At 43.4% G+C, this 18,420-nt stretch overlaps 1 protein-coding gene across 8 annotated transcripts in view; it reads left to right on the top strand.

Moving 5' to 3' along the window:
- The window catches only part of APBB2 (amyloid beta precursor protein binding family B member 2), a 112,263-nt gene that overhangs the window by 40,829 nt on the left and 53,014 nt on the right, over positions 1–18,420 (top strand). For 6 of the 8 annotated variants that reach the window (XM_079989688.1, XM_079989687.1, XM_079989683.1 and 3 more), the window contains exons 4-7: positions 1,265–1,470; positions 8,163–8,225; positions 8,646–8,731; positions 9,737–9,797. In XM_079989688.1, the coding sequence (XP_079845814.1) occupies positions 1,265–1,470; positions 8,163–8,225; positions 8,646–8,731; positions 9,737–9,797 (416 nt within the window). The remainder of the gene's footprint in view (positions 1–1,264; positions 1,471–8,162; positions 8,226–8,645; positions 8,732–9,736; positions 9,798–18,420) is intronic. The other 2 variants (XM_079989691.1, XM_079989690.1) reach the window with 1 other exon arrangement.

The raw sequence follows: 18,420 nt of genomic DNA, 5'->3' as shown, positions 1-18,420 counted from the left end.
TAATGTTTATAGTACACGATAGCCTTGTTATATTTAAAAGAAAAGTATTCAGAGAATTGGACACAAGCCTTAAAATTCTATTTAATAAATTTCTTTTTAATTTGGTGAGGCTCCTCACTTAAAATATTCTCTTGTCTTAATTGCAGGGGTTTCTGTAATCATCTTGCAGTGTGTATTCTTTTGCTTGTTTAGTTATATTGTCCTTATTGAAGATCTTACCGAAATCTGTTTTGCTTTTTTGTTTCCAAGTCAAAACACTGCTGGAGGCTTCTAAACTTCAAAGACATTCATATTTGGTTCTCTGACTTTTACGGCATACTATGCTGTAGTCATGAATAATTACATGTAATTTTCCTTTCATCTTTTGTTGGTTGCTTGGTTTGGAAGAAGTGGCTCATTGTGAGCAGCATTGTACATTTTTGCCTTTGTGTACATACCATGATTTGAATTCCAGCTACTACCACCAAAGGCCTTTTCCTGCAAAAGGTACTGCGACTGCAGTACTGTACTGTATTAAGGGGAGGAATGTTTCGTGGCAAAGAATCGAGGGTGCTTGGAAACTGGCTTGTTTCCAGAAACAATTTTCCCATTTCACCTTTTAAAACAGACAGTGTGTGTATAGAATAATTAAAACCTTTCATTCTCAGCGGATCTTCATTGTTGGCTTAGGTTTATGAAGCACATCTGAAAGCTATGTACAACGTAATAAGGAGCCTTGCAAGTCACGTGGCAGAATCGCAATCAGTACACAAAAGTTAGCGTGATTCTGGCAGCCTTAATGCCAGTAATAGGTTATTATTCAAGTTACTGCATGACACGACATGTTCTGGGTATTAGAAAATAATCTTCAGTAAAAAATCAAATCAAATGGTTAAGTGTGTTAGTCATTACAAGAGATTCTGGCTTCTTTGCGGACTCCTTTGTCTGTTTGTAGGTCCATTATACCTGAATACCCCTGGAATACAGGAAGCTGCCGTAGGCCAAGTTAGATCATTGGTCTATCCCAGCATTGTCTACACCAAGTGTGGACAACCATGTTTTTGTCCCGGGCCACATATGCTTAGGGATAATTGTTTGGGGGCCCCATGCCAGTGACTGCTGTCTTGTTGTCTTCAGAAGCAAAATTGTGTCACACAGATACCTTTTTCTTTAACCTTGCTTCACCGATGACAGAACTGTAGTGTTTCTACAACACTTGATTTTGGGGTTTTTTTGAACTTGTTTCACATGTTAACAGTGTTTTGGGTTTTTTTGTTCCCTGCAGATATATGGAGCGATCACTCATTTCAGACAGATCCTGACTTGCCTCCAGGCTGGAAAAAGATCAGTGACATAGCGGGCGTCTATTATTGGCACATACCGACAGGAACAACCCAATGGGAACGTCCCATATCTATACCAACAGAACTTCAAGGCTCAAGAAAAGGCTCCCTTAGTTCGATCACACCATCTCCCACTCCAGAAACAGAGGTAACGTTTGTTTTTCTGCTTTGAGTCATAGCTGTCAACCATCCCTTATTTGGTGGGAAACTCCCTTATCCCAGTGCCATGTCCCGCTGCTGTCCCTTATTGATGATGTCCCTTAAATTTCTCGGGTTTCAGAGGAAGCAGCTCCACTCCCTGCAACCCTCCTTGCCAGCCAGGGAGGAGGGAGGCTCCAACTGTGTTGCTTGGCTGCCCGCCCCGCTCCGGCCTCCTCTCACCAGCCTCGGCCCTGGGAGCCCCTCCCCACCGGGACTGACGGGAGCCTAGGGCTCTTCTGCCACCATCCTCCTCACAGCCGCTGAACTGAGCTTCTCTGCCTGGGGCCTGTCCGCACCCCGCTCCTGCTAGGCCGTACTGTGGTTGCGCCGCCAAAGGACCCGGATGAGATGGGCAGCCTGGCACGGCCTATCAATTGCTGAGGAGCCTTGAGAGGAGAGCGAGGGCAACCATAGAGAAAGCAGTTCTGAGAGAGGAAGAGGAGGCGGAGGCGCGGGCAGGTGTTCCAAGGGCTAACCGTAGAGGGGAAAAGCGGAAGAAGGACCATAAGCGCTTCTCCCATAGATTTGTAGTGGTAGACTAGCATAGATGGTCTGATCTGCGGGTTTACTTTGGGTACTATTCCCCCCCCCTTCCTCCTGCCCCGCCTGATGGAACTGAGAGCTGCAGATGGAGCACGAGAGAAAAGATACAGAACTGCACCAGCATCTTTGTAGCTTGGACTTCGTTTTGCGCGAAAAGTGGTTGCTGCTTGTAGTTATTTAATTGCAGTGTTTCATCAGCTGGTGTCTTGAGCAGCAACCTCTGGAAACGAAGGGCTAAAAACGGGTGCTGCTCTCCCAAATTATCTGGTCCCTTTTAACTTGGTATTTCAGCCGGTTGACTAAAATCCCTTATTTTGGCTGCTGATCTGAAGTGAAGGCCCAAGACAGGTGTTGATCATGATGTGAGCTGCGCACAGGTGGGCTGAAGCGAGCTACCACCATTCCTGTGGAGCCTCCTTTTATTGAGACAAATATGCAAGCCAGGCAGATACATTTTGGGCTGTGACCTTTACACGTCTTCTGTCCCGAGATCGTGGGGTGGTACAAAGCTATTTTGGCACCTGTTTCCACAGCGTCATTTTCCCCTTGCACAGTGTATGACGAAGGAGACAAAAGGTCTCAGGGACAAAAGGTTACAGACAGGACACCACTGACTGCTGAGACTGCAAAAGTTCAGACATAGGGAACGATGTTCCAGACAGCCATGACTTGTCTGGGGGGGGGGGCGTTCCTGCACCCCAGGGTCACGCGTGTGACTGCCTGCTGGTGGAAAGTGTGCTCCTTCTGGACCCCACTCCCCACTCCGCGATATCCCTACACTGATCCCTTATTTTTGAGGCTGCTGGTCCCTTATTTTCAAATCTGTAAGTTGACAGCTATGCTTTGAGTCTGTGGACAGGTGGGGAACCATTTTAAACAGTTTAACTTAAAAAAAAAAGACTTTTGATACAACAGAAACCAAAAATATTAGCATATCTTTCCTCTTGCTTCATGCAAACTAGTGGCTGCTGCAGCTGTGCCAGTTAGTTGCTTTAATCCTGCATGGGATTGCCACTTCTCCATTCTGCTACGTACACAACAAATACAGTGGTGCCTCGCAAGATGAAAAGAATCCGTTCCGCGAGTCTCTTCGTCTTGCGGTTTTTTTGTCTTGCGAAGCAAGCCCATTAGTGGATTAGCGCTATTAGCGGCTTAGCGGACCAGCTGATAAGCAGCCTAGCGGCTTAGAAAAAGGGGGGGAAAGGAAAAAAAACCTGCAGGAACTCGCAAGACATTTTTGTCTTGCAAAGCAAGCCCATAGGAAATTCGTTTTGCGAAGCACCTCCAAAACGGAAAACCCTTTCGTCTAGCGGGTTTTCCGTCTTGCAAGGCATTCGTCTTGCGGGGCACCACTGTAGAGGAGTGTTGCAATCCACATGGATTAGAGCCAAACTAAATGGTGGATCAGCTGGTCCACATTCACACTTGTCTTGAGTTCAGCGGCACATCAAAAAGAAAAGTAGAACTTGTTAGGCCTGCAGAGAAGCCCCTGAAGAGGAACACCGGAAGCAAGAAGAAGCCCTAGTAATCTCAGAAAGCTGTTCCTCCAGAGCCATGCTTCATACTACGTAGATAGCCTACGGCTGCGTGGAGTTTAAGGACTTGTCATACCAGTATAAGTGGACCTGATGGGTTGGGAAGTGCTAGAAGTGATCTAGGTTGCCAAGAGGATCAGAGCAGCCATTTGTTGCCATTGCACACAGGAGAAGCTGTGCCATGGCGAAGCAGTTTGCAGTGACAACCGCACAACAAATGAAATGTTGTAGGCATCAACCCTTATCGTCTTTGAGAGAAGCTACAAACTCCCTGCCCCCAATCCCCAAGTATTTTCCCCCGCAAAGCATTAAAAAGTGGTCTGTCTTTTTCAGCTCAGTTGTAAGAGTTGTGCAATGAATATCGGCTGGAAAGAATTCAATTGCAGATCTAGATCTCTAATGTGTAGACTACCAAATTGTTGCTTTTGTCTCAAATACAGTTTTTAAATTACTGCCACTTTCGTTTAAGACGTGGGTGGGGGGCTCTCAGTACATTAACCTCATTAATCTGAATTTTTGATTTTTTTGTATGCCATGCTAAAGAGCAGAAACTGACGTTCTTTTCAAATCTGTTTTAAATGTTAGTCAAAACTTCTTACTAGTAGAAGGAAATGACCCAAAAATCAGGCAGTAAAACACCTAATTGGGCAATATGACACCACAGACCACTTTGAATAAGATGTCCTGGCAGTAGCAATTGTTTGAACCTGGCAAGTAAAACATTGGGAGGAATCTTTTGTGTTTTAGCTGGTTCTGCGTACATCCTCTAGAGCAGTGTTTCCCAACCTTGGGCCTCCAGCTGTTTTTGAACTACAATTCCCATCATCCCTGACCACTGGTCTTGCTAGCTAGGGATGATGGGAGTTGTAGTCCAAAAACAGCTGGAGGCCCAAGGTTGGGAAACACTGCTCTAGAGTAAAAAATTATTATCCCTCAGCTAGGGGAAATAAAAACCAATAAATCCAAACACACACAATAGGTACCATCCATAACACATTATATTCCTCCTTTATATTTGTGTATTTATTATTTAGATTTATATCCTGCCTCTCCACACATTAATATGTGTAGCTTGATGGTTGCCTAGACTCATCAGAGAATATTCTTATTTCCTTTGGCCTTGAGCTCAACCTAAGAATCACATTATTTTCTTTGTGCTGTGCTGTGGTTTTATAAAAATTAATTAGCTATATATAAATTGCAAAGAAATGCTTTGAATCAAAATTGCGTTGGTGTTTCCCAATCCACCATGGAAAAATTGTTGGACAGTTTGTGTGTGGATACTGTTAAGTAAAAGGCAGGAGGGGTGAGTAGACTGCCTCAAGTGACAGACTGTGGAGTAGTTTTGAAAGGGCAACAGATTATCACATACTAAGTTCATTATTATATTTTTACCACCATAGTGGGACATCATTTGGCTTTTCTGCCTTTGGCACCAGGATGTCTTGGGCCACCTCAGATAGGAGTATTTAGAATAAAGAATTTCAGATGAGTTCCAATTTACTCTCCATTAAAAAAATATTTTCTTCATATTTACTATTCAGCCCCTGTTAGAAGCATCTGGTATTGATATACTTCGTTTGAGATGAAGATGTTTGAACCTTTTAGCTATCTCAGGAACATGCTTGGGAATGTTTTATAACTGAGCAATTTGTCATTTTGCTTATTATTAGATATATTCTGTCTCCTATTACTTTCCTTCTGTGCCTTTTCATATGAAATCTTGCTTTAAAAAGTAGCAATCTGGCCTGAGTGGAAAGCAATTCAGTTTTAATATTTTTTCAGTGTAATAATAATGTTATTATTTATACCCTGCCCATCTGGCTGGGTTTCCCCAGCCACTATAAAAACATGATAAAACATCAAACACGATAAAACATCAACCATTAAAAACTTCCCTAAACAGGGCTGCCTTCAGATGTCTTCTGAAAGTCAGGTGGTTGTTTATTTCCTTGACATCTGATGGGAGGGTTTTCCACAAGGCAGGCACCACTACCGAGAAGGCCCTCTGAGCTGGTCCTCAATGTCCAGGCTGAACGATGGGGGTGGAGACCCTCCTTCAGGTATACTGGGCCGAGGCCCTTTAGGGCTTTAAAGGTCAGCACCAACACTTTGAATTGTGCTCAGAAACATACTGGAAGCCAATGTAGGTCTGTTCAGGGAAGCTTTTAATGTTTAATAGGTTATTGTATTTTAATATTCTGTTGGAAGCCGCCCAGAGTGGCTGGGGAAACCCAGCCAGATGGGTGAGGTATAAATATTATTATTATTATTATTATTATTATTATTATTATTATTATTATTATTTCAGGACCGGTGTTATGTGGTCTCGGCAGCCACTCCCAGTCACCAGTCTAGCTGCCGCATTCTGGAGTAGTTTTAGTTTCCAGGTCACCTTCAAAGGTAGCCCCACATAGAACACATTGCAGTAGTCCAAACTGGAGATAACTAGAGCATGCACCACTCTGGCGAGACAGTCCGCAGGCAGGTAGGGGTTCAGCAGGTTTGGGAAGGCTCCCTCACAGAGGGAAGCATTCACCACCCCGCAGAGTCCATCAGTTTTATGAGGCCGGATGGGCAAGGATCAAGGAGACAGGTGGCCCGTTTCACTCGCCCAAGCAGCCTGTCCGCATCCTCGGAGGTAACAGATTGTGAGAAGATTTTAAACAAGAAAACTGAATATAGCATTCTGTGCTGTTGTGTGACTTGGGTCCCATCTGCACTATGCTTTTAAAACAGTGTCATACCTCACTAAGCAGTCATGGCTTCCAAAGAATCATGGGAATCGTAGTTCATTAAGAGTGCTTGAGAGTTGTTAAAGGTAAAGGTAAAGGTACCCCTGCCCGTAAGGGCCAGTCTTGACAGACTCTGGGGTTGTGCGCCCATCTCACTTAAGAGGCCAGGGGCCAGCGCTGTCCGGAGACACTTCCGGGTCACGTGGCCAGCGTGACATCGCTGCTCTGGCGAGCCAGAGCCGCACACGGAAACGCCGTTTACCTTCCCGCTGGTAAGCGGTCCCTATTTATCTACTTGCACCCGGAGGTGCTTTCGAACTGCTAGGTTGGCAGGCGCTGGGACCGAGCAGCGGGAGCGCACCCCGCCGCAGGGATTCGAACCGCCGACCTTTCGATCGGCAAGTCCTAGGCGCTGAGGCTTTAACCCACAGCGCCACCTGCGTCCCAGAGTTGTTAGGGAGTCCCAGAGTTGTTAGGGAGTCCCAGAGTTGTTAGAGAGTTGTTAGGAGACCCCTATTACTATCACAGAACTACAATTCTTAGAGTGGTTTCTCAATCGTTCCTTCTTCCCAGCAGATGCTGCATTAAATAGGCCTATTATCTTAGCCAGCAAGACTCTTAATAACAGTGCTACCTTGGTTTGCAACCGTTTTGGTTACAACTGTTTTGGATTACAACCATGTCAAACCCGGAAGTGTGTCCTCCTTTTTTTGGATTACAACCCATTTTTGGGGGATTACAACCCATTTTTTTGGGAGGCCCCATTGGCGAAAGTGCGCCTTGGGTTACAACCTTTTTTAGTTTACAACCGGACCTCCAGAACAGATTATGGTTGTAAACCAAGGTGCCACTGTACTGTATTTTCTTGCGAAGTCGTGATTTTCATTGCAACAAGAAGTCTGTCTGTATTTCTTATTCCATTGTTCATTTCCCCTCCCTCTCCTTTTTATGTTCCCACTAACATTTGATATTTGAAAATACTAACTGATCAAACACTGGGAGATGGAAATAGTTTTCTTTTCTTTTCTTTTTAATTGATATTTCAGAGTAGGCCAAGACAATCTGGTCAAGCTCCACAATTTGCTTCCTTTCATTCAAATATCCTAATGATAATGCAAGCACATTGTGTGTTGTGTCTGTCTCTAATTTGTATGAACTTTCCCTTGTCCCAGTTCCTTGTCTTGGTAAGTAATGTTAGAAGTGGTCCTCACTTCTACTGCTTCCAAATACCTCTGTACTCAGGGCCGGCTCAACAATAAGAGACAAACAATAAGAGGCAAATAATTCAGGGGCACCTTCTTCCGTTAAGTAAATGCCTTTGAGAGGGACCCAGCCTACAGGTGCACAGGAGCAGTTTAGCAGCTTTCCAACCAGAAGAGAATAATTTCTGTGTTCCAGGGAATTGGAGAATCGATCTCTGCTGGTTACTGAAGGGATAGGCACAGTTTGTAAAGGAGGTTAGGGCATATAAATCTAAAAACGATAAAATAACATCCCAACCAGCTATTACTTAATGTGCTATTATAATGAGGCATAAGTGCAAATCTGGGGTGGAAAATTTAAATTTAAATTTTTAATTTGCTTGTTCAGCATCAAATGTTGAGCCAGCCCGGATTCTACAGCAAATTGAATGAGTTTAAACTTGAGGTGACCTGTTCCCTAACCCAACCTGCAAATATCAATGCTAACAACAGTGTTTTTGTGTTCCCCCTCCCTTTTCTTCCTTCCTTTCTTCCCTCCCTCCCTCCCTCCCTCTCTCCCTCCTTTCTTTCTTTTATTTTTTTTTATCAATGTGCTTCTTCCTTTGTGAATAATTATATATCTAGAAACAGCCATGGAGTGATTTTGCTGTACTGAATGGGGGAAAGATTAATAGTGACATTTGGAAGGCAAGTATATTGTCAGATTTTAGAACACTTTAATGCTTTTTTAACCTTTTAAAAAAACCATTTTGCATGGCCATGGCTGTATTTATCGTATTTATCCTCCCAAAAATATCACTCATGACATCCAACCAGCCAGAGAGAACAGGAATTTTGGTCTAGCTCCTTAACTTGCTACCTCATTCTGATATTTTTCACGCACAACGCATTTGTTCAAGTCAGCAGGGCAGATCTTCACCCATAACAGAATCATGCCTGCGCCTAACAAACTGTAGTGTTCAAAATATGTGCATGCCTTTATATACATATATTCGCTAAAAACACGGTGCTGCTGCTTTGCAGGAAGAATATTCTTTGAAAATAAAAGCAAATCCATAGAATAAAAGCCTCGCATCCTATATAACAAGCTGTTTTCCCCTCCTGCAGGATCTCCATGCAGCCACAGTAAATCCAGACCCCAGTTTGAAAGAGTTTGAAGGAGCAACATTGCGCTATGCCTCTTTGAAGCTCAGGTACGAACAGTTTATCTGTTAATCATCTTTACTCCTCAGTCCTAGATGCATTTGCTATGACATAGGTCTCATTGATTTCTAAGGTATTTTCCTTTACGCAAACGTGTTTTGGACTGCAGCTGTAGATTACTGTTCTCTCTTTTTTTTGTAACCCTATTGAAATAACTGGAAAACAGAGCTGGCCAGGCAGAGGGCCTTCTCGGTAGTGGCGCCCGCCCTGTGGAACGCCCTCCCATCAGATGTCAGGGAAATAAACAACTATCTGACTTTTAGAAGACACCTGAAGGCTGCCCTGTTTAGGGAAGTTCTTAATGTTTGAAGCTTTATCGTGTTTTTAATACTCTGTTGGGAGCCGCCCAGAGTGGCTGGGGAAACCCAGCCAGATGGGTGGGATATAAACAATACATTATTATTATTAATTATATTCTTAAGTCTGGTGCCCACATGCTTTAGCTCCAGGGTCGCCAACATGGTGCCAGAGTGCCCATCAGTTCCTCCTATGGCACCCACGAAAGGTGTCCCTTAAACATGCCCACATTTATTTAAGACACTTATAGGCCACTTATTCAGATTTCTATAACACAAATAGTGTTTTAGCTTTGGAAAAGTCTGGAAGGAACCAATTGACTTTTAATGTGTTTCTGGGCTGGTGCTAAAGCCCTATAAAGCCTGGATATGGAGTAACTGAAATAGTGCCTTCTTCACTATACGCAATGGCATACGACAAGGGTGGTGCACGTGTGACCCTCCAAATGTGGGATTCCCAACTCTGATCAGCTCTAGCCAGCACAGACCACAGCTAAGGATGATGGGAGTTGTAGTCCATTAGGATCTGAAGGGCATCTCCAGGCCCTCCTCAAAATCCTGGAGCCTACTATTCTCTGTTCATGTGAATGCAGCCAACGTTTGACAGGTGTCCGCCACTCATCATGCAAAAATATTGTCTTTGAGTTGTCCATTCTATTTGGCCCTAACACTAACAGTAGCATTTCCTTCCCACAACAGAAATGCCCCACAATGCGATGAAGATGATTCCTGTAGCATCAACAGTGATCCAGAAGCCAAGGTCTGTAAGCAAAATAATATGTGTGTTGTTTTTGTTAAAAAGTCACTAATCTAGATGGACAATAAATGTAGTGATCATATTTCAGTTTTAAGACCTGATACTCGTAGACAGCATTTCGCAAACTAAAAGCATTGCAAATGGAATTATGAACTAGTTTAGCGAATGGCGAGTGGGTTATTGGTTTGCTTTGTGTATTTTTTTTAATCTTATATTTTTTGTTGTTGTTACTGCCCTGGGATCTGCTGATGGAGGGTGGTATACAAATCTAAAAAATAATAAATAATAAAAATATTCTGCTGAATTGAGAAAAATATTGAAAGCATAATATCAGCGTGACATCTAATGTTTCACAAACCAAATACAGTAATGAATTGCAGAGAGCCCTATGCACATTAGGACATATCTAAGAAATCCCACCTGCTTCTGCTAAGGGTGGTTCTCGCTCTCCCCACATGTGCAGTGGGGCTTTTCTGCACCCCATTCCTACTGCAGCCCCACCTGAAGCCAAATTGCTCCTAAAGTTAATTGGGATGCTCCATACAGGGAATTGGACGTATCTCCTTGCAGTTTGTCAATTCTCAGTTGTGGTGTGTGTGAGAGAGCAGCTTGGGTGGGGATGCATTGGGAGCGGGGCAGAAAAGTCCCAGTGTGCACTATGTGTTTACTGCCTTTGGTCCTTTAGCTCCTACCAGCATAATTTTATTTATTTATTTATTAGGGTAGTACTTAGGGACGCGGGTGGCGCTGTGGGTTAAACCACAGAGCCTAGGACTTGCCGTTCAGAAGGTTGGCAACTTGCTGATCAGAAGGTCGGCAGTTCGAATCCCCGCAATGGGCTGAGCTCCTGTTGCTCGGTCCCTGCTCCTGCCAACCTAGCAGTTCGAAAGCACGTCAAAGTACAAGTAGATAAATAGGCAGCACTCCGGCGGGAAGGCAAACAGCGTTTCCGTGCACTGCTCTGGTTCACCAGAAGTGTCTTAATCATGCTGGCCACATGACCCGGAAGTTGTACGCCGGCTCCCTCGGCCAGTAGAGCGAGATGAGCGCCACAATCCCAGAGTCGGCCATGACTGGACCTAATGGTCAGGGGTCCCTTTACCTAGGGTAGTACTTGCAGGACATCTTTGGGAGAAGAAACGGCTTAAGGACCCTGCACGAATCTGGAGTGGAGTCCCTAAGGCCTTGTACATCTCTTTCTGGCAACTCCTGCAGCTAAACTGGTGTCAAACATACTGCTCTGCTTTCCTTTAACGTACATCAGCGAGACCAAGAGGGGGCTTCTTGTTAGGGCAACCCAGGACCTCCCTTCACGCTGCCCAGGCTTGTACCCTATAGCGGTCACTTGGGTGCTACTAACATAGCAAAACCAACACAGGAGGCAGAGGTTATGAGTTACCAGTCTCTGCAGCCGCAGCAGGTGCTGCGATTCTCCAGCTGTTTGACTTCACCCCTGGAGGCACACTCCATTGTCCTTCGTACTTAAAGGTGAAGGGACCCCTGACCATTAGGTCCAGTTGTGGCCGACAATGGGGTTGCAGCGCTTTATTATTGGCTGAGGGAGCCGGCGTACAGCTTCCGGTTCATGTGGCCAGCATGACGAAGCCGCTTCTGGCAAACCAGAGCAGCACATGGAAACGCCGTTTTCCTTCCCGCCGGAGTGGTACCTATTTATCTACTTGCACTTCGTGCTTTTGAACTGCTAGGTTGGCAGGAGCAGGGACCGAGCAACGGGAGCTCACCCTGTTGTGGGGATTCGAACTGCCAACCTTCTGATCAGCAAGCCATAGGCTCTGTGGCTTAACCCACAGTGCTACCCGCGTCCCCTTTCGTACTTAGGGTATTTCTAATGTTATGGCTGGCAATTCCATGGCTCTTCACAGCTCTCCGAGCTCGTTTTGCGTATTGTTCCTTCCTCCCCTCTGATAAAACTGACTCTGAGGTTAAGATGGCCACAGGTCAGCCAGCCATCTCTGGACCTCTGCAGATCTAAATCGACTTTTAATTGATTTTAACCCTGTTCGCCTGGAGGTGAACTGGAGGAGGGGTCGATACAAGGGAGCCCAATGTGGGCCCAATGGGATACTCCCCACAGCAGCAGGCCACGCCTGCTGCAGGGGATTTTCTAAAAACCAAAGACTCTGAGGTTGACCCAGAGGAAAGGTTTCTAGTTTGGACCTATAGAAAAGGTGTGGGCCAGCTTGCTCAGGGGAACAGCTTGTGCTCTTATTGTTGGCTTCTGCCATTCTAACCACAGGGCTGACTTCAACTGATCTAGCAGCATGGGCAGAGAAGGGGTGGTTGGGGTGACGAAGTTCTAGTTAATGTAGGAATTTTAGAGAAAGCACATTTTTATTTTTATTTTGCAAATGGGTGTTGCTGCCACCTTGTGGACATCTGCAAGACATCTTCACAGAATACAAAGACTGTTTTACTTTTGAAAAGATCACTGTGCAACCTTGCATAAATATTGATGCAAAAGAAGAAGATGAAGAAATTTAGAGCAGGATATAGCTAATTAAATGTTACCCACATTGCTGCAGGATTTGGTTTTTAAATCTGATGCAATCCTGTACACATATACCTGGGAGGTGGGGGAATTGGAAAGACGAAATCCAAACAGCATCTCTGTCAGATTCAATTTTGGGAGCAGTTTGAGCTTGACATGGGCTGCCAGAGTTAATGCATTTCAGATCTGTTCTTTGGACTGACTCCACATTGGTAGTGGCATTTTGAACAATATGTGCATTATTTTGTTGTACGTTTTCTGTCCTAACGGAATATATAGCCATGTTTGCTCTATTGGCTCCCAAGGCAAACTAAACATCACTGACTCCAAGACCACAAATGCCGACCTCGCCAAATCCACAGAAGTTACCAGTCTATAACATCAAATATTTTGCCAACCTCTCTGCTTGGACTTGCCCATTACTGTAGCGTAGCGACATGCAAAACAATTCAAAGTAAATATATGCTTTGGATGCCACCCAAAGCTTCAGTCGTGTGGTGTCTTAATTTTTAGGGAGATTGTTAACACCAGAGTTAGGCTTTCCAGACAACGTTTTGAAGGGAAAGGACAGAGAAAACATATGGAGTGGGTTCATAGTGCTGTTTTACAATTGAACATACAATCTTATTAATGAATTTGAGCATTTGTTGAAGAAGTCTATCAGTACTGCGACACCTTAAGGATAAATGGTGCCAACCAGCTTTCCTAATCCAGAACTCACTTTTTCAGATGCAGAGTCCTCTTTATGTATTGATATTCTTTCATTTTTCTTGGCCTATTCATTACTAAATTGGATTGGGTCTTTGCAATGTGCCATACTTTAGTGATACGTTGTTTCATTTTAGAGACTTCAATCTTCAACAACCAGTTTTGGGTTGTTGTTGTTGTTTTGCAGTTTTTATTTGGGCTGCTGTCAGAATTGTTAAATTGTAACCACTTCATCTTATAAATCCAATAATAGCAACTAAAGGACACAATGACACTTTGTACACTGTCATTAGTTATTGGTTTTTAAAAATCTGAATCCAATAAGACTTTATTATTTGGTTGGACCATAACGTATGGAAAAACTCTATTAGATTGCTAACATGTATTAATATTATCTCCAAATTTTTTATCCAATTTATGCTGGGTCAGATACTAATTATAGACTGTTTTACAGTGGTTTTTAACACCTGCCTACATGTACTTATGTAAACTATTTGTGATCCAACAGGGGGAAATCCACCATTTGTTAATCTTTGCCTGGCAACTAGGAGGAGATTGTTACTCACTAAAAAAAGTACATATTTACCGTTCGTGGTGCCATAAAATATCTAGCAGTCAGTGTGTGGCAGCTGTGAAAAAGGCAAATTCCATGCTAGGGATCATTAGCAAAGGAACTGAAAGTAAAGGACAGAATTAGTAAACATTTTGGCTGAAACATGCATTGTTATAAGTATAAGGCAATTAACGTGGATTTAATACACATCTTTGGAAGTTGTATAAAAAATAACACATTTTTGGACAGATGTATTGACTATTCTACAAACAAATACAGGCAACATTGGGAAGGTGGAGGTAAGGGTTACGCTAGTACATTTTGTGACCTTGTTGTTGACGGTTTGCTGTCTATATGAAATATTGCTGGACCAGTTTACCAGCAACATCAATAACAGGTTTGAGTGTTGAAGAGTCTCGGCTGCAGTGTGAGTTGTAATGCTGTATTTAAATCGACCCTCTGTCTTAAAACATGATTTGGAAAATCTGATATCTCAGTGGCTGATTCTGTGAAGGTCTGTAGCTAATGGTTCTTATTTTAAAAATCTCTTTTTAAAATAAAATGTTGGTAAATATGAGACATGCTTTTAAATTTAAAACATGCAGCAAATGCATAGCCTTTTGAAATGTTGTATTTAAGAGATCTGTGTGCTTCAATTAACCCATCTTAATAAACATGTCTGCTGTTATGCACCTTTGGACAGCCCAGTTCTCTGTTTGTGTAAATACTTGGCTCAGGGCCTGCATTGGGTTTTTTTTAAAGCCAGCAACAATAAAATGCCACTTCAGATATCATTCAACCTACAAAACACCTTCATGAAGAGCAGAAAGGAATAGGGGATGTTTCAAAGTCCTTAGAGCATCGCAGTTAAAATAAAGAGGGAATATTACATATTTAACTGCAAGTAAATGCACGCTATTCATGAAAACAAGTTTTTTGTTTCTGTTTTAATAATACCTGCAATACCACTAGAGATTTGGTCCTCTGTGCCATAGCTTCTTTGATTCTGCCTTCCCTTTCATTGTGCAGATGTTTTCTAAACATCTGCTTTGATTCTGTATGGTGGAGGTCATCTTAATAATAATAATAAATGTTAATTTGTGAACCGAGTCTTCAGTGGAAATGGTGAAATGGGAATAAAATAAAATAAAATATGTTTGGACCTTTTAGATTAAGTGATTTGGAATTTTAATGAGATAAAAGAGTCCGAGGACTTCTTGAAGGTAAGAGGTCCATTTAAATCTGGTCCAGTCAAGTAAATGAATATCTTTTTGGTTCTCCACAGAAGTAAAGGGTCGCCTCTTCCCTTCCCGCTCCTCTTTTGCATGTGCAATCTGTTTGACATTTTCTAGTTTTTAATCTCTATATCAGTGCCAGGGGAAGCTGTTCTAAATATTGTTCAGTCTAGCTGGTGTATACGTTTTCTTGCAGTGGGGAAATTGCTTAATCTTCTGCTCTGAGATTGAGGAGTCCTCTAGATTGTGATGCCTGAGTAGTTAATTTTCTGACCTAAATGCAGCTCCTCAGATACATCTGTTCAGCGTTCTGTAATGAAAGGACTTCTTAAATAATGTAATGGCTTGCGTAGAGTGTACATATAAGGAACCACCCTTTTCTATGTGAAATAAGAGGGGTGTTTTTCTAAAATATATAGTATTTAGTTGCAAATGGGAGATCAGGACCTACCAAAGGTTTTCCAGAGCAGTGGTTGCATGGTAAGGGATGAAAAAAAATGTGTAGATAGCACATTGTTTATGTAACAGTAGTAACAAATATTTCCCATTTATGTAATTCTTCAGAGTGTTCAAAGCATTTTACAAAATTGTAGTCCTTCCAATGCCTATAGGTTATCGATGTTGTCCCCATATTATGTAGGACAGCTTCAATAACCTATGTTGGTGGTTGGCTGCTAAGGCTGAGAATATGTTGCTTGCCTAAGGTCCCCTTATAAATTCACGGCAGGTCCAGAGGCGAGATTTGAATTTGTGGGAAGAACAACACACAATCAGAAATATACAGTGTAACCTCGGGTTAAGAACTTAATTCGTTCCATAGGTCCATTCTTAACCTGAAACTGTTCTTAATCTGAGGTACCACTTTAGCTAATGGGGCCTCCCGCTGCTGCTGTGGGATTTCTGTTCTCATCCTGAAGCAGAGTTCTTGACCCGAGGTGCTATTTCTGGGTTAGCGGAACTTGTTCAGTCTTATTAGTTTTTGCCCCCAAGCTCAAAGCTATCTGGGAAAATGAAAACCAATATTTCTGTTTGGTAGAACTGCATGCAGGATTCTTTACCAGGTAGATAAATAAACATTACCAAGAAATCAAGGGTTTACCGTATTTTTCGCCCAATAGGACGGACTTTTTCCCCTCCAAAAATGAAGGGGAAATGTGTGTCCGTCCTAAGGGGTGAATGCAGGCTTTCGCTGAAGCCTGGAGAGCGAGAGGGGTCGGTGCGCACTGACCCCTCTTGCTCTCCAGGCTTCAGGAGAGCCCCACTGCCAGCCCCACAAGCTCGGGGGACAGCGGGGAGGCGGAACGCCGCCATCCCGCTGTCCCTCAACTTGGTTAGAAGGCTGGCGGTGGGAGAAGCCTGCTCCTCCCCATTGCCAGCCCCGCAAGCTCGGGGGACAGCTTCCTGCCCCTGCCCCGCGCCTGGGGGGGGGGAAATAAGAATTTTGTTCTTTATTTCCCCCAAAAAAACTAGGTGCGTCCTATGGGCTGGTGCACCTTATGGGGCGAAAAATACGGTATATCTATATTGCATTACATGGTGCCTAGGGAACAACTTGCACCTTAATATCAGCAAGACAAAGGAAATGGTGTTGGGATTTTCGGAGGAAGAGAGAACTAGCCCCGCAGTACCTTGGGGAGGGTTGTGTGGGGAGAGTCTCTTCCTTTAAATTCCTAGGAGTTTATTTCAGTGAAGACCTTACTTGGAAAATAAATACAACCCAGGTGGTTAAGAAAGCCCAACAGAGACTCCATCTCCTCAGAGTCTTGCGGAAGAACAATGTCAATCAACACCTGATGATCTTCTACTGGTCCACAATAGAAAGTGTCCTTTCATACTGCATCACGGTGTGGTACACTGGTTTGACATCATCTGATAGGAAGTGCCTACAGAGGGTGGTGAATACTGCACAAGATATTATGGGCTGTCCCGTGAATCCACTGGATGAAATAGCGGAAGAATGTTGCCTCAGGAGAGTGAGGAAAATTCTCAGGGACAATTCACACCCTGGCTGGCACTTTCTTGATCTTCTGTCCTCAGGCAGAAGATATAGAAGCATGATTAGTCGCACCAACAGGGTAAAGAACAGCTTCTATCTGTGGGCTGTTAGGCTGCTGAATGAAAAGATAACAACAGGGTAGCTGACTTTCGGGTTCGGTGGGTGTGCATCAGTAAACGAGGGGAATTAAGACTAAGAGAGCTGAGTGGGGGGTGCTCGTGTAATCTCACTGTATACAAATTGTACAAGTGACAATAAAGTATTTCAATATATTTCAATTTCAAATAAACATTACCAAGAAATCTAGGGCTTATATCTATATTGCATTGCAGTAATGGCAATGGAAAAAGTTTTGGGAGCGATCATGTGAACCACCCTTATGCCACAGGTAGATGTGTTTTTGATTGCCATTGGCTAAACTGCTTGATCCCAAGGCTCTCCCTTTGTGCCATTGGCTGAGCTGCTCGACTCCTAAAGAAGCAAAGCGCCCCCCCCCCCCGCCAATGCCTAGGAAAGGAAGGTTGCAGGTGGCCAGTTAAAAAAGTGAAGAACCACACACAGTGATTTGGAAAAAAATTGGCCAGATTATCAGCTGCAGGGGTCTATTTTAAATTTAAAATGGAACACTTTAAAGATGTAAAGCTAAAACACTAACCTTCAGTTTAGCAGTCCTGGGAATTCCCTAGGCTTGCTAACCATCTGTCTTCAGGTATTCTGGCTCTGAAAATCTTTAGAGGTTTCCTTTCCTTGCATTCCAGCCCCCCACCCCATGGCAGATATATCTATATCTATAGATATAGATATATTGCAAAGCTATGCGACGTGGGCAGGCATCTATAGCAGAACTCCAGCTAAAATCACTCAAGGTCCCTGCAGGATTGCTGAATTCATTGTGCATGCTAGATACTGGCAACAGTATAGCTTGTTAGTCACAGGGGGGCAGCAGTAGTGAAGAATTAAGAATATGCTCCGTATTTTACATGATTCACGACAGTCGTGCAAATTGGATAGATATTTATTATTCTGTAGAAGTCTGAGAACCAAATAGCTCAATCCTATGATGCCCAAGGAAATGGGGGTGGGGTGGATTCCAGTATTTTATAACTCTGTTTATTAATGTTGTTTATTTTTATTTATTTATTTATTAACATTCATATACCACCTTCTCTCCCAAGATGCTCAGGGTGGTGCGCATGGTTCTGCTCCCCATTTAGCCTCACAGCAACCCTGGGAGTAGGTTAGGCTGAGAGAGAGAGACTGGCCAAAGGTCGCCCAGTGAGCTTTATGACCGAAAGGGGATTTGAACCCGTGTCTCCCAGGTCCTAGCCCAACACTCTTAACTGTTATGGCACACTGGCTTCTGAATGCATAGTTAGGGATGCTTCTGGTAATATTGACAATGCACAGAATGTTTACATTTTAAAAGACATTATTTTTTGTGGATCTTGCTGGTACAGTGGTACCTCAGGTTAAGTATTTAATTCGTTCTGGAGGTCCGTTCTTAACTTGAAACTGTTCTTAACCTGAAGCACCACTTTAGCTAATGGGGCCTCCTGCTGCTGCCACACCGTCAGAGCACGATTTCTGTTCTCATCCTGAAGCAAAGTTCTTAACCCGAGGTAATA

Source organism: Podarcis cretensis (assembly GCF_951804945.1).
Source record: "Podarcis cretensis genome assembly, chromosome: 9".
Classification (NCBI taxonomy): domain Eukaryota; kingdom Metazoa; phylum Chordata; class Lepidosauria; order Squamata; family Lacertidae; genus Podarcis; species Podarcis cretensis.
This window is presented reverse-complemented; position numbering and strand designations above follow the sequence as displayed.